This window comes from Hakea prostrata, chromosome 6, assembly GCF_041222555.1.
Source record: "Hakea prostrata isolate BN-2017 chromosome 6, UWA_Hpros_2, whole genome shotgun sequence".
Taxonomy (NCBI): Eukaryota; Viridiplantae; Streptophyta; class Magnoliopsida; order Proteales; family Proteaceae; genus Hakea; species Hakea prostrata.
Genome location: NC_142605.1, coordinates 10,718,836 through 10,740,732, shown reverse-complemented (window position 1 = coordinate 10,740,732; position 21,897 = coordinate 10,718,836). Strand labels below are relative to the sequence as shown.

Below are 21,897 nucleotides of genomic sequence, written 5' to 3'. Positions count from 1 at the left end.
TAGAGTGCGACATTCTTGGCCAAAAACCCAGGTTTTCATGCAAGGACCAAGCATATTAGCATACAATACCATTTTATCAGAGAGAAGATTAAACAAAAGGTTGTGATGCTGGAGAAAATTGACACAAAAGTAAATAATGCTGATTTTCTTACCCAAGCAACGGTTCAAAGAAGTTTGAATGGTGTACATCTACTTTAGGTTTAAGGAAGCATGTGAAGCATTTACCATGTTGAGTATGGCTCATGCTTCACATTGTGTTGCTGACGGACACGGGGTATATATATATATAAACAAAACATCTGACATAGTTGTTTTGAGAAGAATATAGTGAAAAACCTAATATTGGACGTAGCCTCACATTGATGTGAACCAGGGAAAAATCCGTGTCTCTTTCTTTCTTGTTTTCTATTCTATTGTGTGTGATTGATCACTCTAATCCTAACAAGAATGGGTTGAAATCCTTCATTTTCTAGTTTTAATTAGGAAAAAGTTGTTGGAAAGTAGTGGAACACTTCAGAGGAGACAATTTGTTGAACCATTGGAAGATCTGTGGAAAGATTTGAAGTTGAAGGTATATCACTATATTCAAAATTAGGTTAGGGCTTTAATTTGTATAAGTTGCAGATTGTAACCCAGTCTATAACCTTATGGACTTGGACTTAACTTTTAGTTTTAAATTATCCTAATTTATTTTAGAGAAATAATTGACTCTCTTGTGACAATCTTTTGAAAATGTAAGGCTAATACTTGGTAATTTGATTTCAAATTTATACATGTTAGACACCATTGCCAATGTACAATCTCATAAATTTTTTCCCTATTCGAAATTTTAATGAAATATTATTTTTTTAAATTACAGAAAAATTAAGCTTTTTTTATTTGAAAATTCTTTAACATTTTTGAAAGCATCGTTTTTATTTTAAAATTTAGAGCAAATTGCACTGGCACCCTATTGAGAAACACAATTTTGGTTGAATGGCTAATTGATCAATGTAATCTCAAGCCCTCTATTTATAATTAAGTGGAAAGTACACTATTACATAAATACCCTTACTTGGGTAACAAGAAATAGAAATTTACATGAATAAAAACTCTAATAGAATTGGACTCCTAGTAGAACTCAACCAACACTCCCCTTCAAGTTGAGGCATAGATATTAGTCATGCCTAACTTGCCTACAATAGGAAGGAAATCTCTTTCTTTCAAACCCTTCGTGAAAACATCTACCACTTAGTCTCCGGACCTCACAAAAGGCATGCAAATAAGCCTTTGTTCCAACTTTCCTTTGACAAAAAACCTGTCAATTTCAATGTGCTTAGTTCGATCATGTTGTACTGGATTATTAGCAACATTAATAACAGCCTTGTTGTCACAATATAGCATCATAGGGTTTGGAACTTGGACTCCAATATCTTATAGCAAGCCTTTTAACCATAGTAGCTCACAAACTCCATAGACCATAGATCTATATTCGGCTTCTGTAATGGATAAAGCTACCACATTCTGTTTCTTACTTCTCCAAGTAACTAGATTACCTCCAAAAAAGGTATAGTAACCTAAAATTGACTTTCTGTCTGGAGATCCCGCCCAGTCAGTATTAGTGTATGCTTCTACTCTTAGATTATCAGTGGGTGACAAAAGTATTCCTTTTCCAGGAGTTCCCTTCAAATATTGTAGTATTCTGGTGACAGCCTTCAAATTAGATAAATATGGATCATGCATGAATTGGCTCACTATTCCCACGGCATAAACGATGTCCGACTTGGTGTGGGACAAGTAAATAAGCATCCCTACTAGCCTTTGGTATCTTCCTTTGTCCACTGGTTCTCCAACTTTTTCTTTAAGTTTAGCTCCAGCTTCAATAGGGGTATCAACTGCTTTACACCCCAACATTCCCACTTCTAATAATAGGTCTACGACATACTTTCTTTGGGATATGAATATACCCTTCTTTAATCGAGCCACCTCAATCCCTAAGAAGTACTGTAACTTCCCTAGATCTTTAATCTCAAACTCTCTGCCAAGAAAGTTCTTCAACCTTTGAATTTCTTTACCATTATTCCCTGTGATGACAATATCGTCCACATAAACAATGAGAAGTGTGATGTTAGTACCTGACTTCTTGACAAATAGTGTATGATCAGCATTGCTTTTCTTGTACCCAATAAAAGTCATTGCCTTCAAGAGGCGTCCAAACCATCATCTAGGAGATTGTTTTAACCCATAAATTGACCTCTTCAACCGACAAATTTTCCCTACAGTATTGTCATCGGAAAAATCATGTGGGATTTCCATAGAAACTTCTTCCTCTAACTCCCCATGTAAGAAGGCATTCCTTACGTTTAGTTGGTGCAGGTTCAGTCTTTTTTCACAGCTACAGACAATAGGACTTTGACAGGTTTAGTTTTGCAACAGGAGCAAAAGTCTCTTGATAATCAATCTCATAAGTCTGCGTAAACCCCTTTTACGACTAGTCTTGCCTTCAACCTGTTGACTAATCCATCCATGTTTTGTTTAATCACAAACACCCATTTGTAGCCCACTAGTTTTTTCCCTGGAGGAAGTGTAACCAGCTCCCAAGTATCATTTTTCTTCATTGTTTGCATTTCTTCTACCATAGCTGCCTTCCATCTCTTATTAGCATAGGCTTCCTGCCAACTTTTAGGAACATATATAGATGATAGAGAGGATATAAAAGCACGGTAAGAGTCAAACAAAGAGCCATAAGAGACATATTTAGCTATGGGATGTTGAGTACAAGATCTGACTCCTTTTCTCACAGCAATAGGAGGATCAAAAGAAGATACCTCAAGGGGAATAGTAGAATCTGATTCTAAAGCAGGAGACTGAAGTGGTAACATGTCACCTTTCTCCACCTACTTTAGCCGGTTGTAATTCTTCCTCTGATAAGTCTGCACCTCCTTATTCTGATCAATCTGGTTTTAAAAGACTTCAATGGTGTGCCTCACAAGAGTGGTCACCCCCTGGCTAGGTTCTCCATATGGTTCAGAAAATGAAGGGGGAGAATTAGAGTCCTCAAGTATACTAGCCGAAGTCTCCCCTTTGTCAGGAAACCCTTCTTAAACTCTTAAGTTGTGTTGGTGTGTGATAAAAAGGTCTAGAGTTGGAAAAAACACCTCTCCTCTAAGACTCTCCCCCTGGAGAGGTGTATAGTAAGAGGAAGACTCACTAAAAATTACATCCATGGATATAGTGGTTTTCCTAAAAGGAGGATGATAACATTTGTACACTTTTTGAGTAGCAGAATACCCCAAAAATATGCAGCGTAGGCCGTAGGGAGCCAGCTTACTCTAATGGGCTATGATTCTGGCATAACACACATATCCAAAAATCTTTGGGGGAATAATAAAAAAATAGGCTCCTTGGAGAATCTCATTAGGACATTTAAAACCAAGTATCCTACTGGACATCCTATTCATAAGGTAAGAAGCAGTGAGGATAGAATCACTCTAGTATTGGTTAAGTACATTCATAGCAATCATAATTGAACGGGCTCTAAAAGATGTTGATTCTTCCTTTCGGCAACCCCATTTTGGGTTAGCCGTATCAACACAACTGGTATGGGGAATTATGCCATAGTCAGAGAGATATCTCTGAAATTCACCATCAATATACTATGTGCCATTGTCACTGTGAAGGATCTTCACAGTGGCATTGAATTGAGTTTTAATCATATTATGAAAATCACAAAGACATCGAAAAACCTCATTTTTTTGTTTTAAAAGATTAATCCATATAACAAAGTACCTATGGCCAGTAATAGACACACGTTTGCAGGGGCCCCACACATTAGTATGAATTAGCATAAATGGAATAGATTTTCTATTATGAAGAGAAGGTAAATAAGTAAAACGAGTCTGCTTCGCAAAAATGCAGGCTTCACCAAAAAAATCATCCTTATTACAAGAGGAAACCAAATGAGGAAATACTTTCTTAAGAGTTCCTAGAGGGCGGTGATCTAGCCTACGGTGTAATTGATGAAGGTTTAATATTACCGAATGGACCTGATTAGAAGATGTAGTCAAAGCAGAAGTAGATCCTCCAATCGGCTAGAGGAAATAAAGTCCATTGTCTAGTTTACCACATCTAATTTTCTTCCCCGTGACCAGATCCTGGAAGACACAGTAAGATGGGAAAAAAATCACTTTACAATTCAAGTCATGTATAAGACTATTGATAGAGAGCAAGTTATTAAAGAAAGAGGGAACATATAAAACTTTAGACAAAGAAAGTGATGGAGAATGCTGAATGGTCCCTTTTCCAGTAATGGAATTAATAGGAGCCATCAGAAATTCAAACTTTATCCTTTCCAGAAGTTGGAGAATATTGTAAGAAAAAGGAGGATAAACCTCTCATATGATCTGTGGCTCTTGTATCAATGATCCAAGGAGTAGAAACTTAAGAAACTTGGAAGCCTGTAAAAGTTTTACCTGTAGTAGCAAGGTAAGAGTTGATATGGGTAGTAGAGGAAGCAGTGGTAAAGGTTGTACTGGCAGTAGAAGACTACAGAATATATCGCAAATTAGTTAACTCCTCCTGTGAAAAACCAACGTCTGTAGAGGGTGTTATGGAAACTATTTTAGAAAGATTAGCCTTTAGTTTTCCCTTTCTTTGTGCCCTTTTTTGTTAAAATTAACAGCTTTCCCATGCAGCTTCCAACAATTGGTCTTGGTATGATATGGTTTGTGACAGTGCTCACACTTGACAATCTCCTTAGCCAAATCAGATTTAGTGCTAACAGACTGTAAGGCTGACTTCTCCACAATAGGAGTATGAAGCATGGCTAATCGACGGCTTTCCTCACACTGAACAAGGGCATAAAACTATTCTTGTGTAGGGAAGGGAGAACGACTCAATACTTGCACTTTGATTTGATCATATTCTACATTTAAACCTGCCAAGAAGTCATATACCCGAATTTTGTCAACATGCTTCCTATAAGTAGCCACATCATCCAGATTAGTGGGGTGATAGTCCCTACAATGATCCAATTCCTGCCAAAGAGATTGCAACTCAGCATAATAGTGAGCCACAATCAAATCCTTCTGTGTAGTCTTATGAAGCTTCTTCCGTAGCTCATAAACTTGTGCATCATTCCCCAACTATCCATATGTTTTACTAGTAGCCATTCAGAATTTGGGCTGCAGTATCAAGTAATAGGTATCCACGAGCAATAGTTGGATTCATGGAATTCAAAAAAAATGACACAATAAGAGAGTCATTCGAGATCCATTTATCCTGTAAAACACCTGTGGTGGTAGGTTTGATAGTGGAGCCCGTAATGTATCCAACAAATCCTCTTCCGAAAATAGTTAAGTAAGCAGATCAAAATCAGATCAAATAATTTGTTCCATCAAACCTTACCGAAAGAGGATGAAGAGTGGGATAATGTTCGGAGCCAGGTGGAGGCGTAGTACCATCAGTGGTTGCCATGCCTAAAAAAAATGTCTGCAATTCTTCAATCTTCACCCTTTCAAAATAACTGAAACGTTGCAGAATGGAATAGGTGGACCACCCTAACGCCAAGAGACCAAGAGACCCTTGAATATATGAGAGAGCACAAATAGGATATATGCAAAATTGCAATTAGACCCCTGGAGATATGAATAACTGCAGATAGCCCCCTGGAGATATGTATAATTGCAAATAGGCCCCTGGAAATATAAATAATTGTATATAGCCCCCTTTAATATGAATAATTATAGATAGCCCCTGGGAATATTGATAATTCCATATAGGCCCCTGTAAATCTTGAATTCTCAATATATATATATACACACACAATTATAATTAGACCCCTGGTTTGGTCCATGATTTCAATTCAATGGTTCAAGGGATGGTTGAAAGGGGTTTATAACACTTTATGAGGTCTCGTTTCAGAAGAAGAAAAGAAGGCGGAACCAGAAAAAAAAAATAAAGATGGTGGAAGGAAGAGAAGAGTAGAGATGGGTCGAGAGATGGGCAATGAGTTTTCAATGAGTCTTGGGATGGATTTGCGATGGGTTTACGATGGTTCTGCGATGGTTACAGAAGAATAAGAAAATTTCTGTGATGGTTTCAGAAGAGAGAAAGAGAAAAAATCTGCGATGGTTTAAGAAGAAAGAAAAAAATTCTGCAATGGTTACAAAAGAAGAAGAGAATTCTGCGATGGTTTCAGAAGAAAGAAAGAGAAAAAAATTTCTGTCATGGTTTCAAAAAAAAGAAGAAGAAATAAAGAAATTCTGCGATGGTTTTAGAAGAAGAAGGAATGAAAAAAAAACATTAGAAGATGGGTTCGATTGTGGGCGATAGGAAGAGAAAGGCAGAGCAATTGCTGAAGAAGATGAGGATGCAGCGGATGGTTTGGCAATGGAGCAGTTGCAGCGGCGGTGGAGGTAGGTTTTCTCTTCCTTATCAAACTTAGGCTCTGATGCCATACTGAGAAACACAATTTTGGTTGAATGGCTTATTGCTCAATGTGATCTCAAGCTATTTATTTATAATTAAGTGGAAAGTACACCATTACATAAATACCCTTACTTGGGTAACAAGAAATAGAAATTTACATGAATAAAACTGTAATAGAATTGGACTTCTAGTAGAACTCAACCAACACACCCCAAAATGGAGGTCTTAAAGCATTGACAACCCACTTTATGTTTAAAAAACACAGAGACCACAAAATTTGATTTTCATTGGATACATTAGTCCAATTTGTCACTGAAAACCATTAAGTCATTGTTTATTATAGGAATATTTTTTGAATTGAAAGAAAATAAAGAGTGATTTAACGGTTTTCAATGACAAATTAGACTAATGTATTAATGAAAATCAAAATTTGGGATATCTGTGTTTTTTAACATAAAGTGGGGTGTCAGTGCTTTAAGGCCTCTATTTTGAGTGCCGGTGCAATTTGCTCTAAAATTTATGAACCTCATGCTTTATGCATTGGTTAGGTGCTCACCTTGTTGAATGTTGGGTACAAGTTCAAGTTCTGGAAATAGGGGAAGAGTTGTCTCTCCTCAGACCCCACTAAATGGGAGAGGCTTGTGCACTAGGTACAAGATTTTTTTTAATGTTTTGGAATTTAAAATTGAAGTTGATGATAAATGTTACATTCGATGATTTTTTATATAAATTATGAAATATTATTAATTTAAAATTTTTTAATTTGTTTTTAATTATAAAAATTATATAAGAAGGATACAGTGAATTGTTGTTGGATGGCAAGGACTGATGTTACATATTGATGTTACATTTCATTATTTTTTTTATATAAATGATGAGATATTATTATTTCTAAAATTATAATTTATTTCAATTAGAAAAATAATATAAAAAGATACGGCTTAGTTTTTGTTTTAGTGCAAGGATCCATGTGGCCAACCCCATTTACTTGGGATAGCATTGAGTTGTTGGAACATACGAGTTAAAAGGACACAAAAAAAAGGATATAGCAATATTATTGTTTTGGCTGTCCTAATAATTTATGCAACTTTGTCTTGCAATAGTATAAGATGATTGCATAATTGTTGATAGTGGAAGTGGAGACATAATACAGAAGCATAGAAATAACAAGAAAAAGGTTGCATAGAGTGGAGTGGCACCTGCTTGGTGGGTACAAGTTAGGCTAAAACATGGTGGCTGCCTTCAGAGTAAACAAGTATTAGGTTGAGATACCTTGGCCTTAAGACAATTTTATGACAACAACAAGAAGAAGAAGCATTATCCCACCTAAATGGGGTCGGACATGGATTGTTGCCTTCTAATCAGCTCAGTTTGCGCCATACTAAATACAAGGCCTAAGCTATGCATATCCTTACCACTTCTCTTAAGGTTATCTTAGGTCTACCCCCAACTATTCTAATTTCCTCAATCCAGATTAAATCACTTCTCCACACTGAGGCATTTATAGGCCTCCACTAAACGTGGTTGTGCCACCTCAAACAACTTTCTCATAACTAATCATTTATCAGAGCTACTCCCAGACCAGCTCTAATATGATCATTTCTTATCTTATCCTTCCTACTTTGGCTACTCATCCATCTTAGCATCCTCATTTCTGCTACATTTAATTTATCTACAAGATAATTCTTAACAGCCCAACACTCTGCACTATACAACATAGCTGGTCGTATGACATCCTATAAAAAGGAGCTCGTCCCCCATTCCAAATGACATTTGTTTCACTTGGTGATTCTTATTCTATGACATCAAGACCAGCTTTGGCATCGACTTAAGCTTCAACTTTGGCATGACACTTTAGCTTTCAAAGAGACCAGCTTTGGCATCGACTTAAGCTTCAACTTTGGCATGACACTTTAGCTTTCACTTTGACTTAGGTTTCGACTTTAGCTTTGGTTTTCTCTTTCTTATTCTTCATCTGAATCCTATTTCTTCCTCCTTGGAGCTCGATCACACAAGACCCCCGGACCCACCTCTCCATTTCATCTACCTTACTTTAATTCTTTGGGAAACATCATCCTCTATATCACCTTTATAATTTATGACTGAGACAAGGTACCTAAATAATCTCTTTTGAGGAAATTTTATACATTGAAAAAAAAAATTATGGTAAATATTACTTGACAAATGTAGAATTTTATATGACATAAAGTTTCTCAATAAGCATTGGAATGCTTTCAACATGTCAAGTTTTAGGAAGTGAAAATTTTCAAGGAGAGTTTTCCAAACCAAACAATGAGGGGAATCAATTTCCACTACAATACATATACCAAGAGAAGAAAAGACACAGACCTTTGGTGCACCAATTCCATCTGGTGTTGACTCAATCACATTGCTGAGATGATCGACTCTCTTTTTTATTATGTCATGTTTCTACAATAACAAATGTTGTATTCACATATTTCTTAAATAGGATGCAAACAATAAGACCAGAAACAAAAGACAAGTGATGTAAAGAAAGAGTTTTTTTTTTAGGTTAAAAGAAAGAGTAAGATAAACATACTATATTATAGTGCTGCTCCCCACTGACATCCATGGCATCGACACTGAGAAGGGAGCATGCAAGAGACGGAAAAGTCACATCAAACTACAGAAAGAAGATAAATTTATCCAAGTATTAGTCCTTGATCAGGGAAGCACAAGAAGGAAAAGATAAACTACAGTAATGCCTCTTATTAAAAGAAAATGACATTTTGTAGAATATTCAAAAACTATGTATGTGCATCCAGATGGGTTAACAAGATAAGGACTTGAATAACCTTCAAGTTGATTAACTTGTAAAGAAACAAGTCATGTGGCAGATATCACTCAATTAGGACCAAAACGTTATAGAAATAGTGGATTTTTCTCCAACAGGTTTTCACAAAGTCAAGATAAAACCATATGTCAGAATTGTGGTTCCACAAGATCACAACCCTTATAAACAACAGGAAGAGAAGGGGAGACATTGGATAAACATTCAAATTAGCAGGACTTAGAAGAGCTGGTGGGAAACAGACAGAGAAACGATGAGAGATAAAACCAACTTTTTTTGAAGAAAGAGGTGTGCAATTTTTTTGAAGGAGAAGGTGTGCAAGGAATGGCAAGAGGAGAATTAAAAAAAGGCCATAAGTGACAGAGCCTTGCATCATGCATCACCCACAAAATGAAAAACAGGACAGAGCCTCACTTCCCATGAAGAAGGCCCCTCCAACTATACAACCCATGCTTTCTAGTAACAGTGGGAATCCCAATTAGTCTTCCACAATCAGTCACCTCTAACCCAAGCAACATGTTTTTTAACACAATAATCAGACCTCTAGTTTGCATATTGATGGCAGAAAGAGTGAATTTGCAAGATGACTACTACTCCGGCTCTTTGAACAGTATAAAAGCTCAAAGAAAAAGTGCAAGTTTCATAAGTCAAGAGAACCTCAAGGCATATTTAAGAAGTGGAGATGTGGAGGGACACTACACGTGAAAATTTTATCTATTTCTAATTCTCTGGATCATGCTTTGGAAGAATGATTTCCCCCTCCCTTATTTTGTTCTTCTCTTCTTCCTTTTTTCTTTTTTTTTTTTTGAGGGGGGGGGTGGTGAGTTCATCTTTTTCTTTTATTATAACAGTAACAAGAAATGTTATCCAGTCAATGTAATTGCACAGGGGTGAATTCTCACAAAATTCCAATAGATACAAGATGGTATTCCTTTCTGATACAATTTGTCACTTTCTACATGATTATCATTTTCTTTTTCTCCCAGCTTAATTGAAAGCATCATTAGGGATGTTTTATGGGAACTTGGTGAGAGGAGAAGATATCATCTGGAGGATTGGGAAAAGAAAGAAGTATGGTAGATGAGGGGTTAGAAACTGGTATTGTGACAACGAAGAATCAAATGTTGTAGTCAAAATAGATTTAGAGGTTTGTGATCAAGCATGAGTCCTTTTGGCATGAGGAGGAACCAACTATCTAGTCAATTAAGCCTTCAGATGTTTCTGACTCTCTGCTACATCACCTTTACAAGGAGCATATCAAGATGGCAATGGCTGGTTCAAACTTGAAATGACCTAGTTCCAGCAGAATTGATTAGGCACTAATCCGTTGGCCCACCCTGCATACCCCCTCCCCACAATTAACTTCTATCAACAGGATGTCCCTTACATGCTTAGGAAGTGGAAGGCAGAAGAGGATGGAGCAATATGTAACGGCCCTGGATTCATTTATTAATGTCATCCCTAAACAGGTTGTCATGCCTTCTTCTTCTTCTTCTTCTTCTTTTCTTTCCCCTTCTGGCTTAAAATTTGATTCACCGTTTATTTTAATGGGCCAAAAATGAGAAGTTAAAGAACTGAAAAACCAGAAAGCAGATAACAAATAAAAGAGAAACCTAGTTCAAGAGGTTTCCAATATGGTAGGATCTGGGAGGGGGAAGCATATGCAACCTTACTTACCCCCTGCTTTGCAGAGAGGATGTTTTCATGTTGAAGCCATAACCAACAAGCTGCAATAGCACAACTTAACCAGTGCACCAAGGGATGAAAAAGATTTCACAATTCCTATCCTATGATGAGATATTTAAATAAAAGGAGCCCTGAGGAATGAATATGCATCTCCACTCAATGCGTAATACCAAAGGATTATGGGATTCTAAATCTGAAGGAAAGAATCACCATGGGGCCAGGTTCATGGAATAAGCCATGCTTATCTTAATGGTGCTACTGGAGGGGCAGTGTCAAGCACCATAACAACTATGGAGATCCCTTTAGACATTCTCAAGACCATATCACACAAATAGGTTATAAAAATAAGCAGGGTTTTTTTTTTTAAATTTATTGACAAATCCACAAACACGAGAATAAATCCTCAGAAAAAAGAAAAAAAAACATAATGCATCATTAAAACAATAAATTTCTGGGGGTATGTTTGCTTAAAAAAGGTAGATGTTTTTTATATAAAGACACAAATTAACAGCCGGCCACTAGCTGTAAAGAAAAAAAGAAACGATGAATCTAAGCAACAAATCTGTCAGATATTAAAGACATAGAAGCATACTGACTGACATTAACACGAAGAGTTTCTCCTCTTGAAGTATCTACTGTAAGTTTAGTCTCTGTAACAGTGTGAAGATAGAATCCTGCATGGCAAAAGAAATATCGCCATCACATTTGCAGCAAAAACTTTAAACCAACGACTTCATCAAGACGTGTATAGTCAACCAGGTGACTAGAAAAACAATGACAAATAAGTCAGAAACAAGAAATAAAAAAGTCAATAATGAAATAAAAATGGAAATTAAAGCCTACGAAATTCACTTCCATTTAATGAAATAAAAATGGAAATTAAAGCCTATGAAATTCACTTCCATTCCACACTCATCAACTTAATTATCCCCCCCCCCCTCTTTTAGCTGCAAATGGACAGGAGGGATCACAATTACAATCAGAAGATGTTCAGTTCAGATAAAACAGTTGGAGTCCCCTTTCATCTTCCATATCAGTTGTTTCCACAGTTAGATAAAAAAAAATGTGGTCCAGAACTTCAATTTATAGCTGCCATTGGACCCTTTTGGGAGGGGGGGGGGGGGGGGTTTAATGTTTTTTTTTTTTGTGCCACCCACAAGGCCCCGGGGTTAATAATGTTTCCACCACCCCCCCCCGCGGGGGTCGCCCCCCCCTTGCCCCCAGGGTCCGTGTTTTTTTTTTTTTTTTTTAATTAATAGGTGGTCTTTTTGGGGCGGTTTATATATTTTAGTAACCACCGCATTAGTAGCAAGTCGGAGTAATTCATTCGCACGGCAATCTCTCAGAAACAGCGCTCCATCTCTCTCTCCCTCTCTCTTAGAATCGCAGGCTTAGATTTTCTTCTTTGCTAGTATTTGATCTTCATTCCATTAATCCACGGCATTTGGGTTGTGGATATTATTCTCTTTCCCCGTGATTGAGGAATCTCGCCGGTAAACCTTTGGTGGTGGAACGAGAACGTGGATCTAGACTTCCGCTGTGAATACTTCAGTAAGGGAAATTAGGAATTTTTTCCCATCAATTAATTGAATTGAATTACTTTTGATGTATTACCCACATTGGTATCGAGCCATTGGTTCCCACGTTTATTGTTCCTCCCCATTGTTTAATTTTATTGTATGGATCCAATGGGAGGATCGAGGGTTTAATACGAAACCCATGGGAGAATTGATAGGGTTTTTGGAAACCTTTATTTTTGATTCGGATCCAGTGGGAGGATCCTCGTGAATTTTCCTAATGAAGATTTGCATGAATTGATAATCCATGATGATAATTTTTGTTAATAATTATTGTTGGATTTTTTTCATGTGTTTTTGGATGAATTTTTGTAAAAAAAAAAACGTGATTTTCCGTTTTTTTTGAAAAAATTCCTTTCAAAGAAGAGAAAAAAATCGTTAAATGGGGAATTGACGTCTGGTGGGGGGCCTCACGTACGACGATCTCGAGAAGGTGAGCCATCTCGGAATCCGTTTGGTCACGAGCCGACGGACTCTCGGATGGTGCGCCATCTCGTAATCCGTTTGGTCGCGGACGACTCTCTCGCGTGCGCCGTCTCGAATCCGTCTGGTCCGTGATGCCGAGGACGTCCGTCTGTGTGAGCGGCAGTCCGTCTGGGCTGATGGATTCCGGATGGAGAGCCGTCTTAGAATCGAGCGGCGGTGATCCTCTTAGAATCCGTCTGAATTTTTTGTCCAATTTTGAATGTGTTTCTATTTATTGGACATCTATGGCTCACAATCTATGTGATGTTTGAGCATTAAGGGCCTAATGGGGCCTAGTGGGAGCTAATGAGGTAGAAGTGTTCGTGTGAACCACCTCATAGCTTTAACATGATTGCATGTTTTATTTTGATAAAACTATTTTTTTATTTATGGGTCTATCAATCATGTTTCTTGCACGAATGAAGTTAGTGTATAAGTCTATGTGGGTTTGCATGAGAATTTGATTGAATGTTTTTTTAGCATCTCTTTTGGTTTAAGTGCTTATCCCATAGGTTGACTATGCTAGTGTGATTTTTGTTGCATGAGTTGTATTTTATGCTAGATTTATTGAACTCATTCTTGTATGTAATATCTCTAGAAAATGGCTGCTACCAAGAGCATTGTTGCCGACCTCACTAAAGGAGATAAGCTGAATGAGAGGAATTATGACCTCTCGCACCAAAGGTGCAATATCTCCGGAAGAGCAGGATATGCTAGAGACCATAAACCGGACCATGAACCCACCCGAGGAAGGTACCACCGCACGATCGCAGGGACCTTGATATATACAATGCTTGGAAGAGGAAAGACCGGGTAGCCGGATTACAATCCCAGCTCCATGAGGGATGACCCGATGCTTCGTTATGAGAAGCATAGGACTGCAAAGTCTTTGTGGGAGGCCGTGAAGTTCCGATGGAGGGACTTCCACCACAAGAGGCCGCCAGCTCGACTCACTTTTGACGTTATAAGATGCGCCGGTCCACCATGGGCAGATATAACCATCATGTCTAACATGATTAGTGAGTTGAGCGCATGTGGGCGCCAAGACCGATGAGGAGCAAGTCTCCCATCATCTCTTGCCAAGACTTGGGAGCATATGAAGATCTTCTTGACTCTGCCGATGAGGTCAAGACTTTCGATCAGCCGCCACACCTTGAGCTTGTGAGGATCGGATGTTGGCCGATACCCCTCAAACCGATGTGTTTGCTGCTGCTGCACTAGTAAGAGTGCACTTGCGCAGAAGAAAGCTCAACCTCCGGTCCAGCAAAGTAACCGTGGGAACAAAACGAGTGGGCCCGCGTTCAAGGGGACTAGTGCTGGCAGAAGAAATCAGCTTTGATTTGCTTCAAGTGCCAGCCTCATTTTGCTCGTGATTCACCGAGCAAAGGTATGTCTGTGTGTTATACCTCATCTTGTTATGTAACAAGTTCTACTATGCTTGCTAACTAAATCCTTTGTGGATTGTTGATTCGCATAACACATAACAAGGAACCTCAGCTTCTGGAATACCGTCTATTCCGAGGAGCAAAGATAACATACCTCCTGGTTCTGGCATGCCTGCATTAGTTTTCGTGCCTCTTCTCCTGATGTCTATGCTCCCTTCGCATCTTTTTCTTTATTTATCTTTTAAGACATGGTTTTAGAATTGTATTTGAAAACAATTCTTTGGTTTTTATCTTGATACTTTTGGTTATGGTTTTCTTGATAATGGTTTCATTGTATTGGATACAATTGATTATTCATTTAATTCTAGTAATGCTTTTGTTTGCCAAAATACTGTGTGTATTGATTCTAATTTGTGGCATGCTAGACTAGGACATATTGGCTTAGATAGGATGAACAGTTCAAGAGAAGGTCTCTTGGCCAAGGTTCACTATCCGATTTGCCAACCTCGTGAGTCATGTCTAGCGAAAAGCAACTAGAAACCATTTAAAAGGCTTTGAGGCCTCTCTTCCTTTAGAACTTATCCATTCGGATGTGTGTGACCCATGATGTGCATACTAGAAAAGGACAGTCATATTTCATCACATTCATAGATGACTATACAAGGTATGGTCCTTTATCTAATTTCTCATGTCAGCTCGAATGTTTTAGAAATTCATGAGCTTGGTTGAGAATCCTTAGATAAAAGGATTAAAACTCTTAGAACGGATAGAGGTAGGAGTATCTCTATATGTTCAAGGGTTATGTGATGAAAGGGGATATCTAGACAACTCACTATTCCAGACTCCACGATGGGGTTAAGGAGAATAAACCTTCTAGACATGGTGAGATTCATATGCAATCTCCCATCTCTTATTGAGATGCTTTCCTCCCTATTCCTCACGTTCCACCATCGTTCCTTCCACACCATATGAGTTGTGCCCTTTTTCTTGATGTCTTGTTCACTCTACTTCTCACCATATGAAGCTTGACCCAGGAGAAAGTGTATCTTTGTGAGATATTCAACCCTCAGGGACATGTCTTCATTGGACTAGATGGTGAGAGAGCCTTTCTGATGCACATTTTAGAATGATTTTCCATCTCTTTCAGTTACAAGATCATCATTCTTTGAGATACAGATATTCTTGTCACTCATCTTCGATATGACCGGTTCTCATCCTTGTGGGTGCTGTTCTCCTTACGTGCATCCATGCACTTCCCTGTCCGGCTAGTTCCTCCCTTCCTGGATAGCCCTGGTAACTCCCGGAGATCGCCTGAGATGATTTCACTGGCATGACCAAGTCGCTCTTCTCCTCATGTTGCTGGAGTTGTCTGTTATCATTCCGACTTGTTGACTTCCCCTTCAGTGGGTTCTCAGATCAAACTGGTCTTTGGAGATTCAAGCTCTTTGTGCTGGCTCCACGAAGGCTTGTTTACTTTTTTGTTTTTGCCTTTCGCCTCATACTCCTTGTTTCTTGACTTGCTTTATCTTGTCCTTTTCTTGGGACTTGGAAGAGATCTTTGGATCAACCTCGGCTTTGAGCACTGGACTTGGCGCAAAGTGTGCTTAAGAAGTCCATATATGCTTAGCAGCATCTAGCGATGTCCTTCACCGCTGTTGGTTTTTCCATGCTTGGGCCCCTGTTTCCAAGATCATATATTATGTCTTCCCCTCTGATGCATCTTATGGCTAGCATCGAGCTTTGAAACCATTCAATGGTTGTCCTCCGTTTTGATTGAGCTTAGCAGCTTGTCTTGTGTCGTTTCTGGCAAAAGATTCCTTTATCTCAGAGACCTATTTGCATTCTTGACGAGTCCAATCCCCCAACCATTATACCGGTTTCTTTCCTTTTGGTCCTAGACTCGAAACCAGATGGAGAGTTCCATATTCCTCTCCTTATTCCTATGATGTGTACTGGCCGATTTTTTTCTTTTTAGTTCCTCCCCTCCTCATATTGTTCTCCTACTCTTTGTTTCCGTCGTTTCTTTTCTTGTTGCCCCCTCATGCGCATCACCTCTTGCTTCTCCCTTTCTTTCCCTTTTTCCTCTCCTCTTTCTGCTCCTCTTTTTGTTCCTTCTCATTGTGATGACATCCAAAGAGGCTGCCCTTGTCTACCGTGATAGTACGGCAGCTCTTAGCTATGTCAAGGACCCCAAGTATCATGGGAAGACCAAACATATACAATTGAGATATCACTTTGTTAGAGACATTACATCAAGAAAGAAAGTTGTACTTAAGCACATATCTACTAGTTTGATGGTAGCTGACCCTCTTACCAAACCTATATCCAAGGATGTTTTTATTTCTCATGTAAAATCCTTGGGCTTGCGAGATTGTGACTTATTTTTGTACCGAGACTTTCTTATTAATGAATAATATGAGTTCATTCCAGCATTTTTATTATTCACTTTCGTGTGATTGTGTTTCTTCTAGCATAAAACAACATATGTCAATAGGCAAGAGAATGGCTCACTCACACGAGCATTCGCCTCCGGCGCCTTGGAGGCGAGCAGAGATGAGACGGATTGTGAATGACTTTGTGTAGGTCAATTCATAATCATGATGTCGCCTTGATTTGGAATCAAGATGAGTTTCTCTATTGTGAAGAGAATCGACATGAATGTTCCCACTATTCATGTTGCCTATATGAGCTAAAGTGCGAGTACTTTATGTGGCGCTAGGGTGGCGATAATAAAGTAACTCGGGTTAGGCGCAAGGGGTTGCGACTGGACTAAGACCCGTATGGTGTTGAGATGGACATACGTTCTATTGTATATAGAATGCTCCACCATAGCACATATATCATACTATGTGTGCTTAGCGATCATTGGAAATGAGAGGATGGATCCCTCGCTCCTCTCATTGTGTGAGTCCTGGACCTTATGGTCCATTAGTGTTCTTAGTGACTTTCGACGACATCATGAAACGAAGGGTTGATGTGGCTACTTTGGGGTGTTACCTATGGTCATGATAGATTCGACCTAAAGGGGCACTACCGGGAAAGGAGTCAATCCCGAGTGTAGTGATGGTCTGGGGCGAAAGGAAAGGTTTGATTCAACCGCACCCTAAAAGTGTTTGCTGGCGCCAACCGTATGTGTTACAAGAGTGAACATTTTAAGGACAAGAAGGTGATCTCTCGAGGGATCGAGATACCTTTAGTCCGGTGAGTTTGAATAAACCTAGGACACCGTGTTATACTAATGCTTATTTGATTTGTTTCTATGAGTGATGTGCCATTCCGGCCTTCGGGAAGGTTTCTAGTTTGGGGCTCACGCGTGCGGTATATCACCGGTCGCACAACCCATTTTGCCGATGATTGTGGATATTAGTGTCCTGGGACACGTGGGTCTATGTATCCGGGATACATAGTGAAGAGATCAATATATATGTATATTTGGGATATGCATGTGTGTCTGGGACACAAGAGGTCTATGTTCTGGGATACATAGCGGAGGGGGGGGGGCCCGGGGGGGTTGATTGATATGGTTTTTTTCGGCGAAACAAGTGTGGCCGGGGCCCACACAAAGAAACACCCCCCCCCCCCCGCGGGGGGGGGCTGTGGGAATTTATTGATTTGATTAATAAATTAAATGCCCAAGGGCAATATTGGAAACTCACTATTAGGGCGGTTACAAAATAGGTTATATATTTTAGTAACCACCGCATTAGTGAGCAAGTACGGAGTAATTCATTCGCACGAGCGATCTCGAGAAACATGCCCCATCTCTCTCTCCCTCTCTCTTAGAATCGCCAGCTTAGATTTTCTTCTTTGCTAGTATTTGATCTTCATTCCATTAATCCACGGCATTTGGGTTGTGGATATTATTCCCTTTCCCTGTGATTGAGGAATCTCGCCGGTAAACCTTTGGTGGTGGAACGAGAACGTGGATCTAAACTTCCGCTGTGAATACTTCAGGTAAGGAATTTTTTCCCCATCAATTAATTGAATTGAATTACTTTTGATGTATTACCCACAACAACCTTCAGAAAAAGTTATTAAATATGCAATGTGTGATGATTCTGATGGCAACATAGAAGGGAGTCCTGAAGGGTAGCTCTAAAATTTCATAAGCAGGCACCAAGCAGGGGCTTGATCTCTTCTTTAAAACAATTGGAAAGTCTGAGTTAAAGAGCATTAACATCAAGTGTAATGGTAGGAGAATTAATCAGAAGTACAGGGTTGATTAAACAAGATCAAGAAGTAGTGCTCTTGAAATCAAAGAATTTCAGGATCAGTATCCTAATACATATGAGTCCCTGACAACACAAATCTGGGTTACCTTCTGAATTATTCACCACTGAAAAAAGTATCAGCTAACACAAGAAGGAAAGATCTAATAAACAAAATGGTGCAGTAGATTTGATCCTTTGGATCGTTCACACTATTAGTGGGGAAGCCCAATTGGCAATTGAAGTCATAGAAATTGAGGAATATACCCTAGGGTAGCCCCCAACTTGTGATCTCCTAAAAGTGCACTGCATGTAATGAACACCTACAAAATAATAGGGGCAGGCTGCAAGGGATTCTATTGTCAATGTAATACTGGGTCATGGCTTTGTACCATGTTGAATTCAACTCCAAAGCCTTTAGCTATTAGGAAGACAGGCAGGATTGACATGGCGGATGAGATTGTCCCTCCAAGGTTGGTCACATACAGAAACCGTTAACAAAGATTTTCTAAAAGATAATACCAATAACCACATAGTTAATGAATTTCATTTCCCAAAAAAAAAAGACTAATAATGGAAAGTCATGATTTCAGGTCCATGTCCAAAAATGAGCATACCAGCAATTCAAGAAACGGTTGGAGGTCCTACAAAAACGTCCAGTGTATCAAGAAAACTAATAAATATGAAGAATGGAAAAGATTCTATGATCATAACACAAAACAGCTCCAGACTACTCAAGCTGACAGTAGCTGATTTTTCTCTTTAAGTAACTACAACAGCAGAAATAGCGACCTAGGATTCAAAACAGCAGCAAAGGTAGCAATAGTGACAATGCAATTTTGTTGCAGCCCATGCCAAAAAAATCAAAAGAAGTGTGTATTTTATCTGTTCAATTCAAATTGGAAAACTATGACTCATTAAAACACTTGGAATCATTAAAAACTCCTGAGATGTCTTAAACTTGACTAACTTAACAACTTGAATTCAAGAAACCTAGTTGTCCACTGGAACGAATTCTAAAATGATAAAAATTACAAAACATGACTTAGCTATAAAAACAAAAGTAGCTGCAACAACAAAGACACTCAAATTGAACCCAATGAAGTACAATTGCATCATCTCCAATGCAAGTTCAGCTCAATTCCAGCCTTACCTTGATATAACCATTGATCATTCTCATCAGGCAGCCACCACAGGCTCCTATTAGGCAAGATAATGCTAGAGAAGCATATTTGATGCAATAAAGGTACGCAAGTAGGAAGAAGAAGCTGGGCCATTAGACCCTGGTTAAGGTCCCAGAACCAAGTACATAAAAATGGACATGTGCATGTAATAGACCCAGCCAAAAAAGTTGATTGTCAAATTATAAAGGTATGCAAGTAGGAGGAATTGCAATTCTGGCAATCAAATTTTTTGGGTTCCCTATAGTGTCTATTTGATGAAAACTCAGACACAACAGCAGGCGGATCAGCTTGTGAGGTGGAGAATGCAGTAGAGAGTTTCTCAAATTCAATTAAAAGATCTTTGGTTGTCTCTAGTGGATGTAAGCATTATGTGAAGTATCATGTTAAATTACTTATTTGGTTTTGACTATTTGCTTGGTTTCTTCCTCGTGGTTGTCCATTCATCCTCAACAAAATCCATGTCAGACACCAACACAAATACATGATTGAATACACTATGGACCTTACACTTAAATTGAATTTGGGATTCCCGGACCTTATCAAACATTTATAATGCAGGTTATTAGGTCACTTCAAAAAGCATGTTTCAATAATTGAACCTAATCTATTCAACAGAGATGTTATCCACCACCCTGTGTTCCACATCTATGTTTAAAGATCCTCTGATCCTCATATGTCAATCACACTATTCTAAGAAACTTGGGTTACACTTACACAACTAAAACTTATCGAGGTTACTAGCTACAACAACAATACTGAACTATGATATGTTGCTCTAATGCAAACTTTATTGGTAATTAGCAGGAGTAATGACATTACTAGGCGTAAATTTGGCTGTCTGGAAGATAGCTACTCAAAATTGAATAGCTTCTCTCCTATCCTCTTAGGCCGGATTCTATAATGAGATATCTTCTGCTTAGCTAATTAATTAGCTATGGACTTATTTAATATATAGGTTTAGAAACTATGCATAGATTTTTATTTTCATTTTATTTTGTTAATGACACGTATCCAGGCCAGCCTTACTAATCCCAAATGTCCATACTGAACCCACCTTCACTGAAAACCGTGAAGATCACCATACAACACAATGTGATTGGCCCCAAAGGTATGAGGAGTCGAACTCAGAACCTCACACTTTCCTGGACAAAGGTCCCTCGCCAACTCAGTGACTTGTTTGGGGTTCACATAGGCGAGTTTTAGCAAAACATTTACCTTCAAATTCAAAAGCAATTCCTATATGCAAAGCCAAAAGATAATGCAAAGATCAGTTCTTTCTAGTCTAGCATTCAAATGACATTACTCAAGAATCAAAGTAACAGCAGAAAGCAACCTTTCAGCCCCTTAATGAAGACCCATTGTCTGGGTCCTGCAATACGTCTAGGATTATTCCACGACACTTTCTACCACAACACCATCAATCAAACAAAAAGTTTGAAATAAAAATAAAATGCAACCAGAATAACCATACCAGAACAATTACATTAAAAGAAGTAAAGATAGAAACTTACTAAGCTCTGATATGAAGAGAATTAGCATGACAATAGAGGAAACCAAAGTGACAACTCCTCCAGACAGAGTTTTAATAAAGAAATCTTCATTGACCTTCGGGTAAGCATCGAGATTCCGAAGCTTGCCGAGAATCTCCATCTCCTCCCCAGAAAACAGAGGAGAGAAAATTTGTCAACTTGGATTTCTGGAGAACCCAAAAAATCCCAACGTTGTTAGGGACCTATAAGGATATGAAGAAGGAGAAGCTGAGACATCCCAACCTTTCCCTCTCCTGTACGAGCAGAATCTCTGGGTCTCCATTGTTTTGACTCCGTACCCAAATTAGAGCCTAGTTGAATTGACATGAACGCGATCCCAACACCAGTCCACCTTTTGCTCTTTTTCTGGTGGTCCATCCCTTTTCTCTCTTTGCCACTGACGAAGTCCAACCTGTGTATGGAATCTGGATCAGCTACTTGCATGGCGAAAAAAAACAAGGAAAAAATGAAGATTGTTATTGTTAAATTGGACAAATGTCATGAATCTAATAATGTTGAGTTAAAAAAAAATTCTTCATGTAAACAAAGATTGGGACTCAATCTTTTCTGTGATAATAAATATATAAGTTGCCTATTAGAGAACACCCAAATGTGGCATTATTAATGTGAACGGAATAGGGAG

At 38.6% G+C, this 21,897-nt stretch overlaps 1 protein-coding gene across 1 annotated transcript in view; it reads right to left on the bottom strand.

The window, feature by feature from the left end:
* LOC149012229 (uncharacterized) overlaps window positions 1-21,852 on the bottom strand; it is a 37,322-nt gene extending 15,470 nt beyond the window's left edge. Inside the window, exons 1-4 of the mRNA XM_089159813.1 lie at window positions 21,237-21,852; window positions 11,507-11,580; window positions 8,969-9,052; window positions 8,758-8,838 (exon numbers count right to left, since the gene is read on the bottom strand). Coding sequence (XP_089015939.1) covers window positions 8,758-8,838; window positions 8,969-9,052; window positions 11,507-11,580; window positions 21,237-21,375 — 378 coding nt within the window. The 5' untranslated portion in view covers window positions 21,376-21,852. The remainder of the gene's footprint in view (window positions 1-8,757; window positions 8,839-8,968; window positions 9,053-11,506; window positions 11,581-21,236) is intronic.
* Window positions 21,853-21,897: the final 45 nt, after the last annotated feature.